Source organism: Arvicola amphibius, chromosome 7, assembly GCF_903992535.2.
Source record: "Arvicola amphibius chromosome 7, mArvAmp1.2, whole genome shotgun sequence".
Lineage (NCBI taxonomy): Eukaryota > Metazoa > Chordata > Mammalia > Rodentia > Cricetidae > Arvicola > Arvicola amphibius.
In genome coordinates this window covers 75,706,278-75,723,059 of record NC_052053.1, presented here as the reverse complement: position 1 = coordinate 75,723,059, position 16,782 = coordinate 75,706,278, and the positions used below count along the sequence as shown (strand labels likewise).

Here is a 16,782-nt window from a genome sequence, read left to right as displayed (position 1 = left end):
AAATTAAAGACTTCCTAAAATTCAATAAAAATGAATGCACAACATACCCAAACCTATGGGACACTATGAAAGCAGTGCTAAGAGAAAAATTCATAGCATTAACTGCCTACATAGAGAAAGTAGAGAAATCTCACACTAGCGACTTAACAGCACACCTGAAAGCTCTAGAACAAAAAGAAGCAGACTCACCCAGGATGAGTAGATGATAGGAAATAATCAAACTGAGGACTGAAATCAATAAAATAGAAACAAAGAAAACCATACAAAGAATCAATGAAACAAGGAGCTGGTTCTTTGAGAAAATAAATAAGATAAAAAAAACTCTTATCCAAACTAATCAAAAGGCACAGAGAGAATATCCAAATTAACAAAATTAGAAATGAAAAGGAGTATATAACAGACATGGAGAAAATCCAGAAACTTATTATATCATACTTCAAAAACCTGTACTCCACAAAATTGGAAAATGTAAAAGAAATAAACAATTTTCTGAACAGGTACCACATACCAAAATTAAATCAAGACCAGACGAACAATTTAAATAGACCTATAACCTGTAAGGAAATAGAAACAGTCATCAAAAGCTTCCCAACCAAAAAAAATGTCCAGGACCTGATGGTTTCAGCACAGAAGCACAGAATTCTACCAGAACTTCAAAGAAAAGCTAATGCATAGGCTTCTCAAATTGTTCCACATAATAGAAAGAAAATTGCCAAACTTTTTATTAGTACCTGATACCCAAACCACACAAAGACTTAAACAAGAAAGAATTATAGACTAATCTCCCTCATGAACAATGATGTAAAAATACTCAATAAAATACTAGTAAACCAAATAAATGCAAGAACACATCAAAAAACTCATCCACCAAGATGAAGTCAGCTTCATCCTATAGATGCAGGGATGGTTCAACCTACGAAAATCAATGTAATCCACCATATAAATAAACTGAAAGAAACAAAAATCATCAGATCATCTCATTAGATGCTGAAAAAGAATTTGACAAAATGCAACAGCCATTCATGATAAAGGTCTTGGAGAGATCAGAGACACAAGGAACATATCTAAACATAATAAAAGCAATATACAGCAAGCTGACAGCCAACAACAAACTAAATGGACAGAAACTCAAAGAAATTCCACTAAAGTCAGGAACAAGACAAGGCTTTCTGCTCTCTCCATATCTCTTCAACATGTTCTTGAAGTTCTGGGTAGAGCAATAAAACAACAAAAGGAAACCAAGGGGATACAAATTGGAGAAGAAGTCGTCAAACTTTTGCTATTTGCAGATGATATGATAGTATACATAAGTGACCCCCAAGACTCTACCAGGGCACTCCTACAGCTGATAAATACCTTCAATAATGTGGCAGGATACAAGATCAACTCAAAAATAACCAGTAGCCCTCCTATATATAAATGATAAAGAAGTTGAGAAAGAAATCAAAGAAACATCACCCTTCACAATAGCCACAAAAAATATAAAATATCTTGGGGTAACACTAAACAAAGTAGTGGGACACATGTTCGACAAGAACTTTAAGTCTTTGAAGAAAGAAACTGAAGAAGATACCAGAAAATGGAAAGATCTCCCATGTTCGTGGATAGGTAGGATAACATAATAAGGGCAGTCCTACTGAAAGTAATCTATCAATTCAATGAAATCCCCCTTAAAAATCCAACACAGTTCTTCAGACCTCAAAAGAACAATACTCAACTTCATATGAAAAAACAGGATATCCAAAACAATCCAGAGTCATCACCATCCTTGACATGAAGCTCTAATATAGAGCTACAGTAAAGAAAACAGCTTGGTATTGGCATAAAAACAGACAGGTTGACAAAAGGAATCGAATTGAAGACCCTGATATTAATCCACATACCTATGAATACTTGATTTTTTACAAAGAAGCTAAAATTATACAATGGAAAAAAAGAAAGCATTGTCAACAAATGGTGATGGCATAACCAGATGTCAATATGTAGAAGAACGCAAATAGATTCAAATCTTTCTCATATACAAAACTCAAGTCCAAATGGTTTAAAGACCTCAAATTAAATCCAATCACACTGAACCTGATAGAAAATGGGAAGCAATCTTCAACACATGGGTATAGGAAATCACTTCCTAAATATAACACCAGTAGCACAGACACTGAGAACAATAAATAAATGGGACCTCCTGAAACTGAGAAGCTTCTGTAAAGCAAAGGACACAGTCAGTAAGACAAAATGGCAGCCTACTGAATGGGAAAAGATCTTTACCAACCCCACATCAGACAAGGACTGATATCCAAAATATATAAAGAACTCAAAAAACTTAGACATCAAAATACCAAATAATCCAATTTAAAAAATGAAGTACAGATCTAAACAGAATTCTCAACAGAAGAATCTCAAAGACACTTAAGGAAATATTCAACATCCTTAGCCGTCAGGGAAATGCAAATCAAAACGATTCTGAGATACCATCTTACATCAAGTCAGAATGACTAAGATAAAAAACACCTCTTATGTTTTGCTTATGTTATGTTTATGCTGTAGAGGCAGAATAAGGGGAACACTTCTTCCTCCACTGTGGTAGGAATGCAAACTTATACAATAACTCTGGAAATCAGGGTGGCGATTTCTCAGAAAATTGAGAAATCAACCTACCTTAAGACCCAACAATACCACTCTTAGGCATATACCCAAAGGATACTCAATCATATTATAAGGACATTTGCTTAACTATGTTCATAGTAGCATTATTCATAATATCCAGAACCTGGAAACAACCTAGATTCCCCTCAACTGCAGAATAGATTAAGAAAATGTGATACATTTACACAATGTAGTACTACTCAGTGGTAAAAAAACAACATCTTGAAATCTGTATGCAAATGGATGGAACTAAAGAAAAAGCCATCCTCAGGGAGGTAACCCAGACCCAGAAAGATGAGCATGTACTCACTCATAGGTGAACACTAGCTGTAAAGCAGAGGATAATGAGCCTGTAGTCCATGGCCCTATAGAAGCTAGGTAACAAGGAGAACCCTAAGAGAAACATACACAGGTCCCCCCTGGAAATGGGAAATAGATCTCCTAAGAAAATTGGGAGCATAGGGGTTGAGAGAGAAAGAACGACAGGAGGGGAGAAGGAAGGGAAAAAGGGGAAAGGGAGAACTTGAGGAAATGGGATGGTCAAGATGGCAGAAGGACAGACACAGAGAGCAAGGGAAGAGATACTTTGATTGAGGGAGAATTATGGGGCTAGTAAGAAACCTGGCACTAGAGACATTCTCAGGAATCCCCAAGTATGACCCCAGCTAAAACTCTAAGCAATGGTGGAGAGGATGCCTGAACTAGCCTTGCTCTGTAGTCAAACTGATGACTATCTTAAATGTCATCATAGAACTTCATCCAGCAACTGATGGAAGCAGTGCAGAAATCCACAGTGGAGCACTGGGATGAGTTCCGAAAGTCCAGTTAAAGAGTGGGAGGAGTGAGAATATGAGCAAAGAATCAAGACCATGATGGGGACACCCACTGAAACATCTTACCTGAGCTAATGGGAGCTCACTGACTCTGGCCTAACAGTGAGGGAAGCAGCATAGAACCAAACGAGGCCTTCAGAATGTGGGTGACAGTTGTATGGGTGGGGCAGACTGTGGGACCACTGGCAGTGAGACCAGGATTTATCTCCACTGCTTGAACTGGCCATTTGGAACCCATTATCTTTGGAGAGATACCTTGCTCAGCCTATATATAATGGGGAGGGCCTTGGTCCTGCCTCAAAGCACTGTGCTAGACTTTGTTGACTCCCTATGGGAAGCCTTACCCTCACTGAGGAGTAGTGGATGGGGGTAGGATGGGGAGAGTGGAGGGAGCAAGAGGAGTGGAGGGAGTGTGAACTGGGATTGGTATGTAAAATGAGAAAAGATAGTTTTAAAAAAAAAGAAAGAAAAAAAGGAAGGAAGGAAGGAAGGAAGGAAGGAAGGAAAGAAAGAAAAGAAAGAAAGAAAGAAAGAAAGAAAGAAAGAGAGAGAGAGACAGACAGACAGAAGACGGTGTTTGGAATATAAACCCTGAGCTTTTCCTAGCAGTGTGCAGTTCTGTGCTCTTGTAGTGTTTGTTGGGTGGCCACCAGCAGCCACAGCTCTTAGTCAGCAGTCCCTAGGGAAAACGACCAATACTCTACGATAGTGTGCTGCGGCCATCACAAGTGTGCTCCAGGCACTGGATTCATTTCTGAGCTACAGTACTCGGCTTACAAAGGCATTCTGAGGACGTGACCCCATCCTGAGTAAGGCCTCCATCCACACACAGAACCCTCAGACTGCACGTGTTAAGTACCTTCTGGATCTGGAGTCAAGAGAAGCTCCACTTCTGTAGAGAGACTCGTGAAGAAATCCTTGAGGAAGAACAAAGCGTCCTGGAATGGAGACAAGTCACTGTCACTAGCGGGACAGTCTGCAGGCTGTCACCACTGCACAGCGTCACCACGCTTCTGGTCGGCTCTCCCAGCATTCATCTCTTCTTGTCACACACATACAAGCCCAGCATCCCTATTATTTCCCTATTATTTTTTACAACTATGTAAAAAATTAAACACACAAAACACAGAGAAAGTAAAAACTAAATAGCTAGGAATGGGCAGGATGTGGTGGCACCCGCCTTTAATCCCAGCAGTGGTCTATATGAAGGTCAACCTGGTTTGTGTCGCCAGTTCCAGGACAGTCGAGACTACTCAGACCCTGTCTCAAAATAGAAATAGAAACAAAAAACACAAACGACTAGGAAAAATTTCTAAATCAAAGTGTATTTTTGTTTTCTTTGAAAGAAAATGTTCTGGCTTGCTCTTATAAGAGCATGTGTTCTCATTCTAAGTCAACAGTGGTAACATCACTATTAGCAGCAGATGGTACATCTTACATATTTACCTTGTGCCACTAAATTCCCTAGAACTTATTTCTTCTTTAATCCTACTATATTGCCTTAAGACAGTTCCTTCATTGAACAAGATATTCAAAATGGGAATTTGAAGCTGGGTGTGATGGACATGCCCACAAACCCAACATTTAGGAAGCTAAGGCAGGAGGATTGCCAAGAATTCAAGAATGCCTCAGCTACATAGCAAATTTCACATTAGCCATATTAGAGCAAGACTCTTGTCTTTAAATAAATAAATACAAACTAAATCAGCCACTCAGTATAGTCTTTTCTGCAATCATGTATGAAAAGCAAAGGTGTTGGCTCTGGATTCACACCCCTCCAACTGCCAAAACACTGAACTGGCAAATGCAGGGCATAAAACACAAAATTGAAAGCCTAAGTCTATTCTTTCCTATCCTTCCCTCCATCAAAAACCTTAAATTCTATAAAAAATTAACATTGCATCCAATACAATGTGACTGTGAGGTACATGGTCACAACGTTGGTTCACAACAAGAAAGTATGACTCCTAGTTTCCAATGATGTGGGATGTCCTTCTGTACATGTGTTGCTCTTATTGGTTGGTGAATAAAGCTGTTTCGGCCAATGGCTGAGCAGAGTAAAGCAAGGTGGGAAGTCTGAACAGAGATAGAGTAGGTGGAGTCAAGGAGACACCATGTAGCTGACAAAGGAGAAAAATGATGAAATCTTACTGTAAGCCACAGCCTTGTGACGATACAGACTAATAGAAATGGGTTAAGATGTAAGAGCTAGTAGAAATACACCTGAGCCATTGGTCAAACCGTGTTGTAATTGATATTGTTTCCATGTAATTATTCAGGTCTAGGTGGCCAGGGAACAAAAAAGCAGTCTCCATTTACATAATGGTGTCCCATGTGGGGCAACGTACATCCACATAAAGCCTAAGAAAGCTTTAAAAAAAGTGCTTCTAGACCCACAAAAAACAGGAGTCAATTGGAGTTTCATGGTAACCACATAGTTTCAAATAGGCTCTGTTTGCTGGCAGCGAGCAGAGGTGTGGCTCCTTTCAAAACAAGGCTTCCTAACTCAGCATTAGCAGCAAAAACTGCATGGCTTATTTAAGAGCCAACTTCCTGGTTTGTGCTGGTGACAAGTACAGCTCTGACTCTTTCGGAAGGTACTGTTATGGAGCACTTAAATGGGGTTTGTGAGCAGCATGTTACAAATTGCTTTATGGTGACAGAGACCCACTACATCCCTGTAGTTGGGGCAGTAAGCATGGCTTGCTGAGCTGGCAGTGAACATACCTCTGTCATGTTGGACAAGGAAGAGTCAAAAAGAAAAGCAGCAGGGTTAGTCTTAGCCATGCTGCTTAGCATTTTAAAAAGCACTCCTAGTTTAAAACAAAAAGAGCATTACAGATTCAGACAAAAAAAGACCTCTGGATGGCTCACAGTGTTGGATAGATATACATGGGCTTAAGACAGAGAAAGGAAAGAGTACAGACAGTCATAGATTAAAGAAGTAAAGATAATAAAATTAAAAAGTAATAGAGTAAAAAGTCATAAATATGAAAAATACAGAGTCTGGCTTATGTATATTATTGTATTTTCTTTGAATTTTTTGACTATGAATGAGCTAACTACAGAGAAACATGTCATTGTACAGGCTGTTAAGCTAAACCAACATATAAATTTCGAAGGTATCTTGACTTCAAAATTTGAGTCTAAGGATATGTTACTTTGGAAAGGAGATTCTGCTTGTTTCCACAGAAGATGAGAACCTGTGGATTCCTTCTAGGCCAATGTGGTTTGATAGAATAAGACATGCCAAAAGGTCTCCAAGAACCCTAAAAATACTTCATTCAACTAACAGCAGGAAGCAGTTTGGAGAAATCAACACCTAAATTCTTAAAACGATTGTTACGAAATGTTTGTTTTCATTTAAAGGGGAATATGGTATAGAAATAAATACTTTGCATTGGTATAGATCTTGGTCTATTGATACAGATTTAAGATAGATTTTGTTATGCTGTGTATATGTATTTCTGCTCTTGTTTAAGGTACTGCGTTTATACAGTTCATTTAAAATGTAGTGTATATTTAAGAAATACAGATTAATAGTCATCTATAATAATAAAACCTTTAAATACATTAGGTTTTCTAGATATACAGAGGTATATTTCAGTTAGATAGTCTTCAAAGACCTACAGAATATGGCATTTAAAATGTTTTAAGAACTTAGACTTTTCTCAACAATGAGACATGCCTGCCTCTGGCAGCATCAATTACTTCAAAAAGATGATGGGCATCAAAAAAGCTCCTTATGGAATTTAGTCATTTGAGCAAGAAACTGCTCTTGCATGGACTGCTTGATGACATGCTGTATGAACTGGACATGTTGGACCCACAGAAAAATGACTGCTGAAATTGTCTACAACAGGTCAGACATTCCTTCAGGGTTCCTGCTTCATGAAAGACTCTGCCAGACATTCTGCAGGATACAAAAGAAAGTGACTGACAAACTGCCAATATAGATGAAACAATCTTTGAAATTTCCTGCTTGATGGAAAAGTCTGCCAGATACTATGGGCATGTAGGCTGAAGACAGATGCCCCAACATTACAGAACTTTGGGTGACTGTCCAGGCAGTGAGATGTCTCCATCAATTCTAGAATTTTGGAAGTTGCTTACAATGCACTTCCTGTTTACTTAAGTAATATTATATTCTCCTGGGGTCTTTGATGGAGTTGAAGACAGAAAGTTATAGCTTTCCTCAGTTTTGATAAAAGATTAATTATAAAACTTTAGATATGGACTAAATATTATAACTAATTCTTGCTTGATACCTGTTTTGTTATATGTAATTTTACTATGTTAAAGTTAAAACCTTCCTTTTTTAACTAGACAAAAAAGGGGTGATGATGTGGGATGTCTTTCTGTATATGTGTTGCTTTTATTGGGTGATATGTAAAGCTGTTTTGGCCAATGGCTTAGCAGAGTAAAGCCAGGTGGTAAATCCAAACAGATATATATAGAGAGAGTAGACAGAGTCAAGGAAACACCATTAGCTACCACGGAGAAAGATGCAGGAACCTTACCAGTAAGCCATAGCCTCATGGTGATACATAGATTATTAGAAATGGGTTAGTTTAAGATATAAGAACTAGCCAGAAATATACCCAAGCCATTGGCCAAGCAGTGTTGTAATTAATATCGTTTCTGTGTGATTACTTGGGTCTGGGTGATCAGAAAACAAGCAGTCTCCGCTTACATCCAAGAATTTAGTTACTTGTCATCCCATTTATATTTAAATAATGCAGGTGACAATATTCTAGGTAATATGGTACCTAGAAGTCGGAGATAATTCCACCAATACCTGGTTCTGAGGCAGGTAGCAGTTCACAGAGAGTTCATTATTGTGTCATGTTCAGCACATGTACATGTACCTGGCACTGTTTACACTGTACATGCTTATTACATGTTCATATCATACTCAGCATTGCATGTTAACAGGATATAAAATTAAAATTGTAAATGTTTTAATTCCAACACTGTTCAAAAAAGGAAAATATTAAATACAGATTTGCTCTTGAAGAAAAAGAAATACTAAAGACACACTAGAAACCTTGGCTCTTTTATGATGTTCCTTTTACTGCGGTATTTACATTTTGCTGTAAAAACAGCACATCAGAAACACCTCACAAGAGAAGATACAGCGATGGTTAATAAGAATGTGAAAAGAGGCTACACATAGACAACCATCAAGGAACCCCAAATGAAGATAAAGAAACACCAAATACAACATCTAAAATTGAAAAGATGACAGAACCAAGTTTGGCCAGGACAAGAAGCAACCAGAACACTTATTGGCTACTAGTGGGAAACAGTTAAGTAGCTGTTCATAGTAGCTGAAGGACCTAGAAGTTCTGCTTTTATTTACTACATGTATATAGATACATATACGTATATATGAAAAATACACATACATGTACATTACCCAAATGAAAAGAAAAATGTTCATAAACACTTCTATACAAATTTGACAATGGCCTCATTTATGAGCACAAAAATAAGTGTGGACCAGCAGGCAAATGGGTAAGCTGGGGCACATGCGTGGTGGGTGATACTACAAAGTCAAGCTGTGACACTGAAGAACCCCACAGACAACCAGAAGAAGGAAGCCAAATGTGCTTCTGTTTATACAGAGCCACAGCCAGGAAAGATGTCACCCTGAGGTGAGAGAAAAACTGATGGCTGTTTGGAGATGGTGAGGCCCAACTACACGGGGGAGAGACGATATGGCATTTCAGCTGACAGAGTAGCCAGCAACTCTGCAAGAAAAGCATCTATCTCCACCACATGCTTGACATCTCTACACTTCATAAGAGTATTTTAGCATAATCATTTAAAATTTTAAAATTTAGGTTCAGTATTCAGTGTTAAACTTTGACTGTAAAACATTTATACCTAGCCTGAGGTTCTATGATAGAGAGGATTAATAGTAGTGTGTTAAAGAATTACTTTAATGCCCATGCTCACTCTGTGACATAGGATGATACCATGCAGCCATACAATTTCTATTTTCCTCACTGTTTTCTCTAAGATTAATATTTCTCCCCTTTTAAAGTAACTGACAGTGCTTTATAGATCTCCAGAAGGAACTACAGTCGATATTAAAGAAAATTGAGCTTGCTAAGTTTGGTAAGGCCATGCAATAAAGATGACTCTGAGTCAGTCTTCTCATGGTAGGAAGGTCAATTTCCCAATAAACATTTCACTATATTTCTAGTAAGTCGGCACATGGATAAACTGAATTAAAATAGAGATATCAAGGGGACTGGAGAGATGGCTCAATGGTTAAGAACACTTGCTACTCTTGCAGAGGACCCAAGTTTGGATCCCAGGGCCCACATTGGGCAACTTACAACCTATAACCTATAACTCCAGTTCCAGGAGATCTGAAGCCCTCTTTTGGCTTCTGGAGGCACCTATACACATGTGTGCAAATACATACATACATACATATATACGTACATACATACACACACAATACACTGAATAAAAATAAATCTTTTAGAAGTATGCATATCAAAGATATTTTCATAATGAAAAATATGAATCTGAAGTTTGACCAGCTCAGAACCTGCAAGCATTACATACATACCCAATTTCCTCTTGGAAAGCCTCTCAGACTGGGCCTGCCCTGTTTACAGTTTGAGCATTTATTTCAATTGATGTCTGAGATGCCTATCATTTGTTATAGATTATCCAAATTTTATTTAGGTGACAACATCAAAAATCAGTATTACTTTAGGCAAATGTACAATGCTATCTACACATATGCCAAATCTAAAACTATGAAAGGTTTATCAAGGGATTTTGCTATTTTATAATTCCAGGTATGTTCTGCAGCTGTTGCTTGCTTTAGCTAATATCCACGAATGTTCACACTCCTCATCCATAGCATAAGATGCCAGGTACTAAGTTATATGTTCTCCATACATGGTCCTATTTAACACTCATCATACACGTATTACTGCCTCTGTCATTAAAGCAAAGCCCAAGGAAATTTGATAGGATACTTGTCCGAACATAAGAAAAGGATTTTCTTTACAACTTCCCATAAATCTGTTTATATTATGGTCTCTTATGGCCCCATTTACTATTTTGTTATTTTGCCTAGCACAGAAAAATTTTCTTGCAAAATCTGTAACACCATCTCTTCTAACATTTAACACATCCAGGAGCCCTTTAAGTCTCTAAAATTATGATACCTGAGTTAGGTGTCCACATGGAGTGGAAAAAGAACTCAGTCCCATATCACACATATCAGCAGGAAATGGGAACGGCACCATAAGGTCAGACTTCAAACTGTACAAATGACTCTGCCCTACAGCGTTCCAGAAGTCTTAACTGTGCACCTCTCTCAGAAGTTCAGCCGTACTAACACAGAAATAGATATTCCCTTACTCTAATCCTAACTGCACCAATTTGTACACAACACAAACCTGGTCGATATTGAGGCGAAGCGGCATCAGTGACACCCTCAAGCAGCATTCCTGTGGTAACCTACCAGACTCTGGACGGACGTGCAATGCTTTAATTGTCAACTACAAGAAAGAGATAAAAACATTTTCCCTGGTGACATAATGACCTTGCTCTCATTTAAAAAAAGTAAACAATCATATTTCCAGCTAAGAAAAATATCAGAATTTTGAGTTTTGAGGCCAGCCTGGGCTAGATGGTGAGACGTTGTCAAAGATGGAGGAGGAAGATTATATTTACCCTCCTTCCTTAAAAGCTTGTTCAAACTTCAAGAAACTCTTATGACAGACTCTTCAGAGGATAACAGCAAATGACAACACTGTGGCTTCAGGCTCAATGGGGCTTGCTGAGCTCCCAATGCTAGTGGACAGACCCATCTTCCAGAGCCAGCCCGCGCTAGACCTCCAAAGTCCAGAGCTTGCTGTTCCCCTCACTAACACTTAGAGTCTTCTAAGTGTGAACGGCTGACAACATCCTAGTTATTCTCACATGGTTCTGTTTTACCTGAGCGGTGACAGATTGGCAATTATAGTTAGGGCATGTAGTCTGTAAAATAATTCTTGAACACAAAACTTAAAATAGTATATTTAAAAGGGATTTTCATATTAAAAAGAAAACACTTTTTTTCCACTTCGGTAATTCTCCCCCACTCTAATTCTACTGCAGTTAGACATAAATAAAAATGTTTTTCCAGAACTAACAAGAAGAGCAAGGCTTCAAGGCATCTTACCATGTTGGAATGAGCTTTACGAGGCATGTCTTTGCTGCAATACAGGTATAAAAATTTATTCATTTGTGATGTTGCCAGCCGATCTCTAATTTCAAGATCCTGAACGACGAACACCTGCCTGGAGACCGGGTATTCTACGAGGCTGGACTCACACTCGGGCTTCCACGGGGGGTAGACTTCATGCTGAAACTTCACCTTCACACAAAAACAACAGAGCAATCTCAACTTTCACTTGAATTTGGCTTTCTCCTTTTGTGGGGGTGGGAGTCTATATATTTACATTTTTGTGGCTGAGTGCATCTATGCACCATGTGCATGCAGTGCCTGCAGGTCAGAAGAGGGTACTGGATCCCCTGGAACTGAAGGCAGAGCTGTGAGCCTCTCAGCCAAGCTAAGCATTAAATTAATATAAATGTCATCAGTGTTCTGTCTTATGGTCTCCAGATGTTCACAGCGGGACTTTCCCTAGGTGTGCCCCAAAGTCAGGCCTTCCCAGACAATTCAATAGAGAAAAGCAAATGCTGGGCAAAGCTCAGAAAACAAAGGCTTCAGGGAACTCTGTTTCAAGGGTGGCCTGGGAAAACAAAACACCTCAGGCTTTTCAAAGCATAAAAATAAAATAAAAAAAGTGAGCCCTATACTCTATAAGGCAGGGACTGAAGGCTTCTGGTGGGTATGAGCAGAACCCCCCCCCCCCGATATGCCTAATGAAAAGATTCTTCTCTTTCAAAACACCACCTTACCTTGCTTAATTGGATTTCCATTAAAAAGTCATGATTTCTTCCTTTGCCCCCATAGACTGTATGACGTCCATGCCTTGTAGGTGTTTGAGAAGGTGAGCTATGGGGACTACTAAAAATGGAGGAAAAGAAAAAAATTAAAACAAAAACAAAAAAACTATGTTAAAGCTGGGCGGTGGTGGCACACACCTTTAATCCCAGAACGTGGGAGGCAGAGGCAGGCGGATCTCTGAGTTCGAGGCCAGCCTGGTCTACAAGAGCTAGTTCCAGGACAGGCTCCAAAGCTACCGAGAAACCCTGTCTCGAAAAACAAAAACAAAAACCTCTGTTAAAAGAATATTCAATTTAATGAATGGCATCAGAAAAATTAAGATACAAAAAGAGATACACAGAGAAAACATTACAGAACTACTAGAATGTTCCACAAACTGTGTCACTATAAATCTAATCTTATCACTTAGCCAGGAGTGGTGGTGCAATCCCAGCTTCTCCTGAGGCTGGGGCAGTACAAGCAGCCTGCCTGAGCCAGACTGAACTGAGTGGAACAGCATATGCCCACCACGTGCATGAGGTTCAAGTCCTAACGCCATGGGGGAAACTTGTCATTTATATTTTGGAAATACTGAAAATGCAGTTTTTTATTACCGCATTTTTATTATAGTAGGCATTCGCTTGTTAAATATTGAGACCTAAAGCAAAACCTAATTATGATGCTGGACACCAAACAAACTTGGAATGAAGCTTCTGTAACTTTTCCTTTTGTCTCAGACAGCCAAGCAACAACAGAGCTCAACCAGGACAGAAGCATTCCAAATTCATCAATGAGTAGAAAAGGTTGCTCAACTGGTATGCCAAATGGTTCTTCTGGGCAGCTTCTTGGGCTACCCCATCCCACAAACACATTTGCTCCAACACACCTACGCTTTCTACTCGTTCTCTCCTCCCACTACGGAACACTGCTTTGCTTGGTCATCAGCTCTGGGGATGGAGAGGTGGCTCAGAGGTTAAGAGCACTGTCTGCTCTTATAGAGAATCTGGGCTCGGTTCCCAGCACCCACATGGTGGTTCAACCATCCATCCATAACTGCAGTTCCAAAGGATCCAACTCCCTCTTCTGACTCCAAAAGTATCAAGTATGCATGTGGTGCACAGACACCGACAGACAAAACACACATATAAAATAAGTAGGGCTTTTTTTTAAAAAAAAAAAAAAGTTTAAAAAATGAAATACTTCTGCTCCATATCCTGTGAGATGCTGGGGGACCAGGGCAAGCATGAACTCTGCCTCCTGACACATTTCATTTGACGGACCCAATCAGTTATATAACCTTTTCTCCCTTTGAAACTGGGCAAGAAATGGTTTCATTTTCATAAACAGACACATGATGGGTAATGCTTGCTAAGCAAACATCTTCTAAGGCAATATTTTAGTAAATACACAAGACATACAAATAAGTTCACAGCTAACATTAGGTGTGAGATTTAAATTACATACTTGAATATTAAATTTATTCTTCCTTTAAAGTAAATACCAGGGTTGGAGAGATGGCTCAGTGGTTAAGAGCACTGACTGCTTTTCCAAAGGTCTCGAGTTCAAATCCCAGCACCCACATGGCAACTAACAATCGCCTATAACCCTAGTTTCAGGGATCCAATGGCCTCTTTTGACCTCTGAGAACACTGCCTATGTGGTGTACAGACATACATCCCCGTAAAACATCCATATACATAAAAATAAATAAATCTTAAAAAAAAGATAAATGTCATGTGTTTTTCTATGAGCCATTAACTGAGCTTACGTGTAACTCTTGGCTGGAGAAGGAGGAGGAGCTGTTGCGAAGTCCTTGCCTCCATAGAGATGCCACACCAGAGAGACTTCCTTCACAACACAGCGAATGTCAGGGACAGGAAACCTGAGTGGGGCTTTGCTGCCATCTGTCCTTGTCATGGGCAGACTGAAATAGTCGTCTCTTATCACAATCGCGTCATCAACCATGACCCTTACCACTGGCTCTTCTTCCTTCTCCTGAAACACGCAACAGGGTACATTCACTCACCACAAATGACTGGTATGCCTCACAGACCAGCGGGCTTTCTTGAGTCTACATTTTTTCCCAATAATTTCAATATATAAAACAGTGTAATAATTTATTTTCTTTGAAATGGAGTCTCATACTGTAGCTCTAGTTGATGTGAAATTCATTAGGTAGCTGAGACTGGCCTTGAACTTGTAGCAATCCTCCTGCCTCTTGAGGCCTGGGATTACAGATATGTATCACCACATCCAGCTTGAGTAATAATTTCTGACATTAATCATCACACACAATATATTGTACTTTACTGATCATAAAATAAAATCTACTCCATAAAAATCACCTCATGAATAATTTCATTGAAAGTATACAGTGTGTGTGTGTGTGTGTGTGTGTGTGTGTGTGATTACAGTTTAAAGTCATACTGCATTCTAAGCCAAAACCTGACAAATTTCAACTTACTATTCAAATGATCATGTTTCTAATTAAAGGCTTATCAAATGCTTTGATAGTACATGGTTTTTTGGGGGTTTTTTGTTGTTTTTTTAAATCAGAAGTTCTCAGAACCTACGGTCACCTATGAAGGCACTACTAGGCTGTTCTAGTTCATCTCAACCAAAGTCAGTCTTCACACATCTCAGTTCTCCAGAGTTTACACTAGCCATTCTGCAACACATCTTGCCGTCACTCCTGTAACGTCCCCTACATTCAGTAACTGCCCTTCACTATCGTGTGGAATATTATGCAAATGTAGCACAGTCTCGGAGCTATGTGTTATAAAAGTGGTCTAATGTCCATTTATAAAACACTAACGTAAATTTATAAAGATGAAGTAATTTTGAAGTAGCAAGAGCTGCATATTCGAAAGACCTTCAGATGCCCTTTGGTCCATTTAATTTGTAACACTATTTAAAGTTCCAATTGTGTTATCAAAGTTGTTACCTGGACGGCTGCTTTTGGGGCAAAGAGAATGCAAAAGTCCTCATTCTCAGTGGATGCGCCTGCCTTCGTGTCGCTGAGCAGGTGGTGAGTGGGGGAAGCGTAAGCAGGGCTTGGCTCCTGGGACACATTCCCACTCTCGTCTGGGAACAAGAAGAGGTCTGAACAGCACGGCTCCGGAGTGTGCAACTTTTCATTCTGGACACCTAGGCAGAAAGACGGAAACTTCAGGTCAGACACGGTGTGCTCGGTGCTTCCACCTACGAAACCTTCCCTACTTATTACAACTATATGAGTCTGAGGCTTAGGGAGAGCTGAAGCAACACAAGCACCTCAGTAAAAGGCAGAACTACCTCAAAAGCACAAGTAGCTGACTTAAATCAACTTGAAGTTCTCTAAGAAAGTAAGGGATAGTTGCTTCCCAGTTATTCTGTGTAAGAGAAGTTCAAGAATACAACAGTGGCCGGGCAGTAGTAGCTCTTGCCTTTAATCCCAGCACTTGGGAGGAAGAGGCAGGTGGATCTCAGTGAGTTTAAGGCCAGCCCCATCTACAAAGTGAGTTCCAGGACAGTCAGAATGTTACACAGAGAAGCCTTATCTCAAAAAACCAAAGGGTAGTAGGATGGGGGAGGAATTTAACAATGGTCTGTTCCCATTAACTGAAGTTTTATTTTGGTCAAGATTCTGTCCACATTAATCTTGGAAACTTCTTGGGCAACACTGTAAAGGGAAGGAAAAGAGATTCATCTAGCAGACCCTCACCCAAAACTCCAGGAGTCTCTGCTTAGGGAAGGGGTGGGGAAAGTGGCCGAGCTAACTCCTGGGCTCCAGAAACCTAGGCTGGACACTTGTTCTCATAAACGGCTCTCTTACAATGAAATTAATAGACGATATCATGTGTGCCAAAAATCTGTACAGGAACACTGTTATCCATTCTTTCTCTATTCATTCAAACTGAATACTGATACAGAATGAACACAAAAATGCTTAAGAGTGCTTTGGCCTCAAGAGTCTCCCAGACAAGCATTTAAACACTGTCGAAAGCACTGCAGGCCCCATTCCCATCAATTTCTATCTAGTGCTTACTGAAGACTCGTGTATAATATGCAATCAAGGTCCCTTCCTATTCAGGCCAGCTGCTGCAATTTGGTACACAGGAAGCTGGAAGCTTAATCCATATCCTTAGTTATAATTTATCCTAAATTACAATGAAGTAACATTTAATTTAATACCAGGGATTTTCACAGGATGCATATAGGCCAGCTGGCCCTATTGTCAAAGCTGTCCTTCAATTCTTGAAACTAAATCCATCTCCCACGTACTAGGATCTTAGGCAGATACAACCCTTCCCAGCTCTATCAAGTATTTTTAAATTAAGGTTTACAAAATTTAGAAAT

General features: G+C 39.4%; 1 protein-coding gene across 1 annotated transcript in view; it reads right to left on the bottom strand.

Moving 5' to 3' along the window:
- The window catches only part of Atg2b (autophagy related 2B), a 77,991-nt gene that overhangs the window by 16,235 nt on the left and 44,974 nt on the right, over positions 1 to 16,782 (bottom strand). The window contains exons 30-35 of the mRNA XM_038336113.1: positions 15,389 to 15,591; positions 14,213 to 14,439; positions 12,417 to 12,525; positions 11,674 to 11,868; positions 10,907 to 11,008; positions 4,336 to 4,414 (exon numbers count right to left, since the gene is read on the bottom strand). Of these exons, the coding sequence (XP_038192041.1) occupies positions 4,336 to 4,414; positions 10,907 to 11,008; positions 11,674 to 11,868; positions 12,417 to 12,525; positions 14,213 to 14,439; positions 15,389 to 15,591 (915 nt within the window). The remainder of the gene's footprint in view (positions 1 to 4,335; positions 4,415 to 10,906; positions 11,009 to 11,673; positions 11,869 to 12,416; positions 12,526 to 14,212; positions 14,440 to 15,388; positions 15,592 to 16,782) is intronic.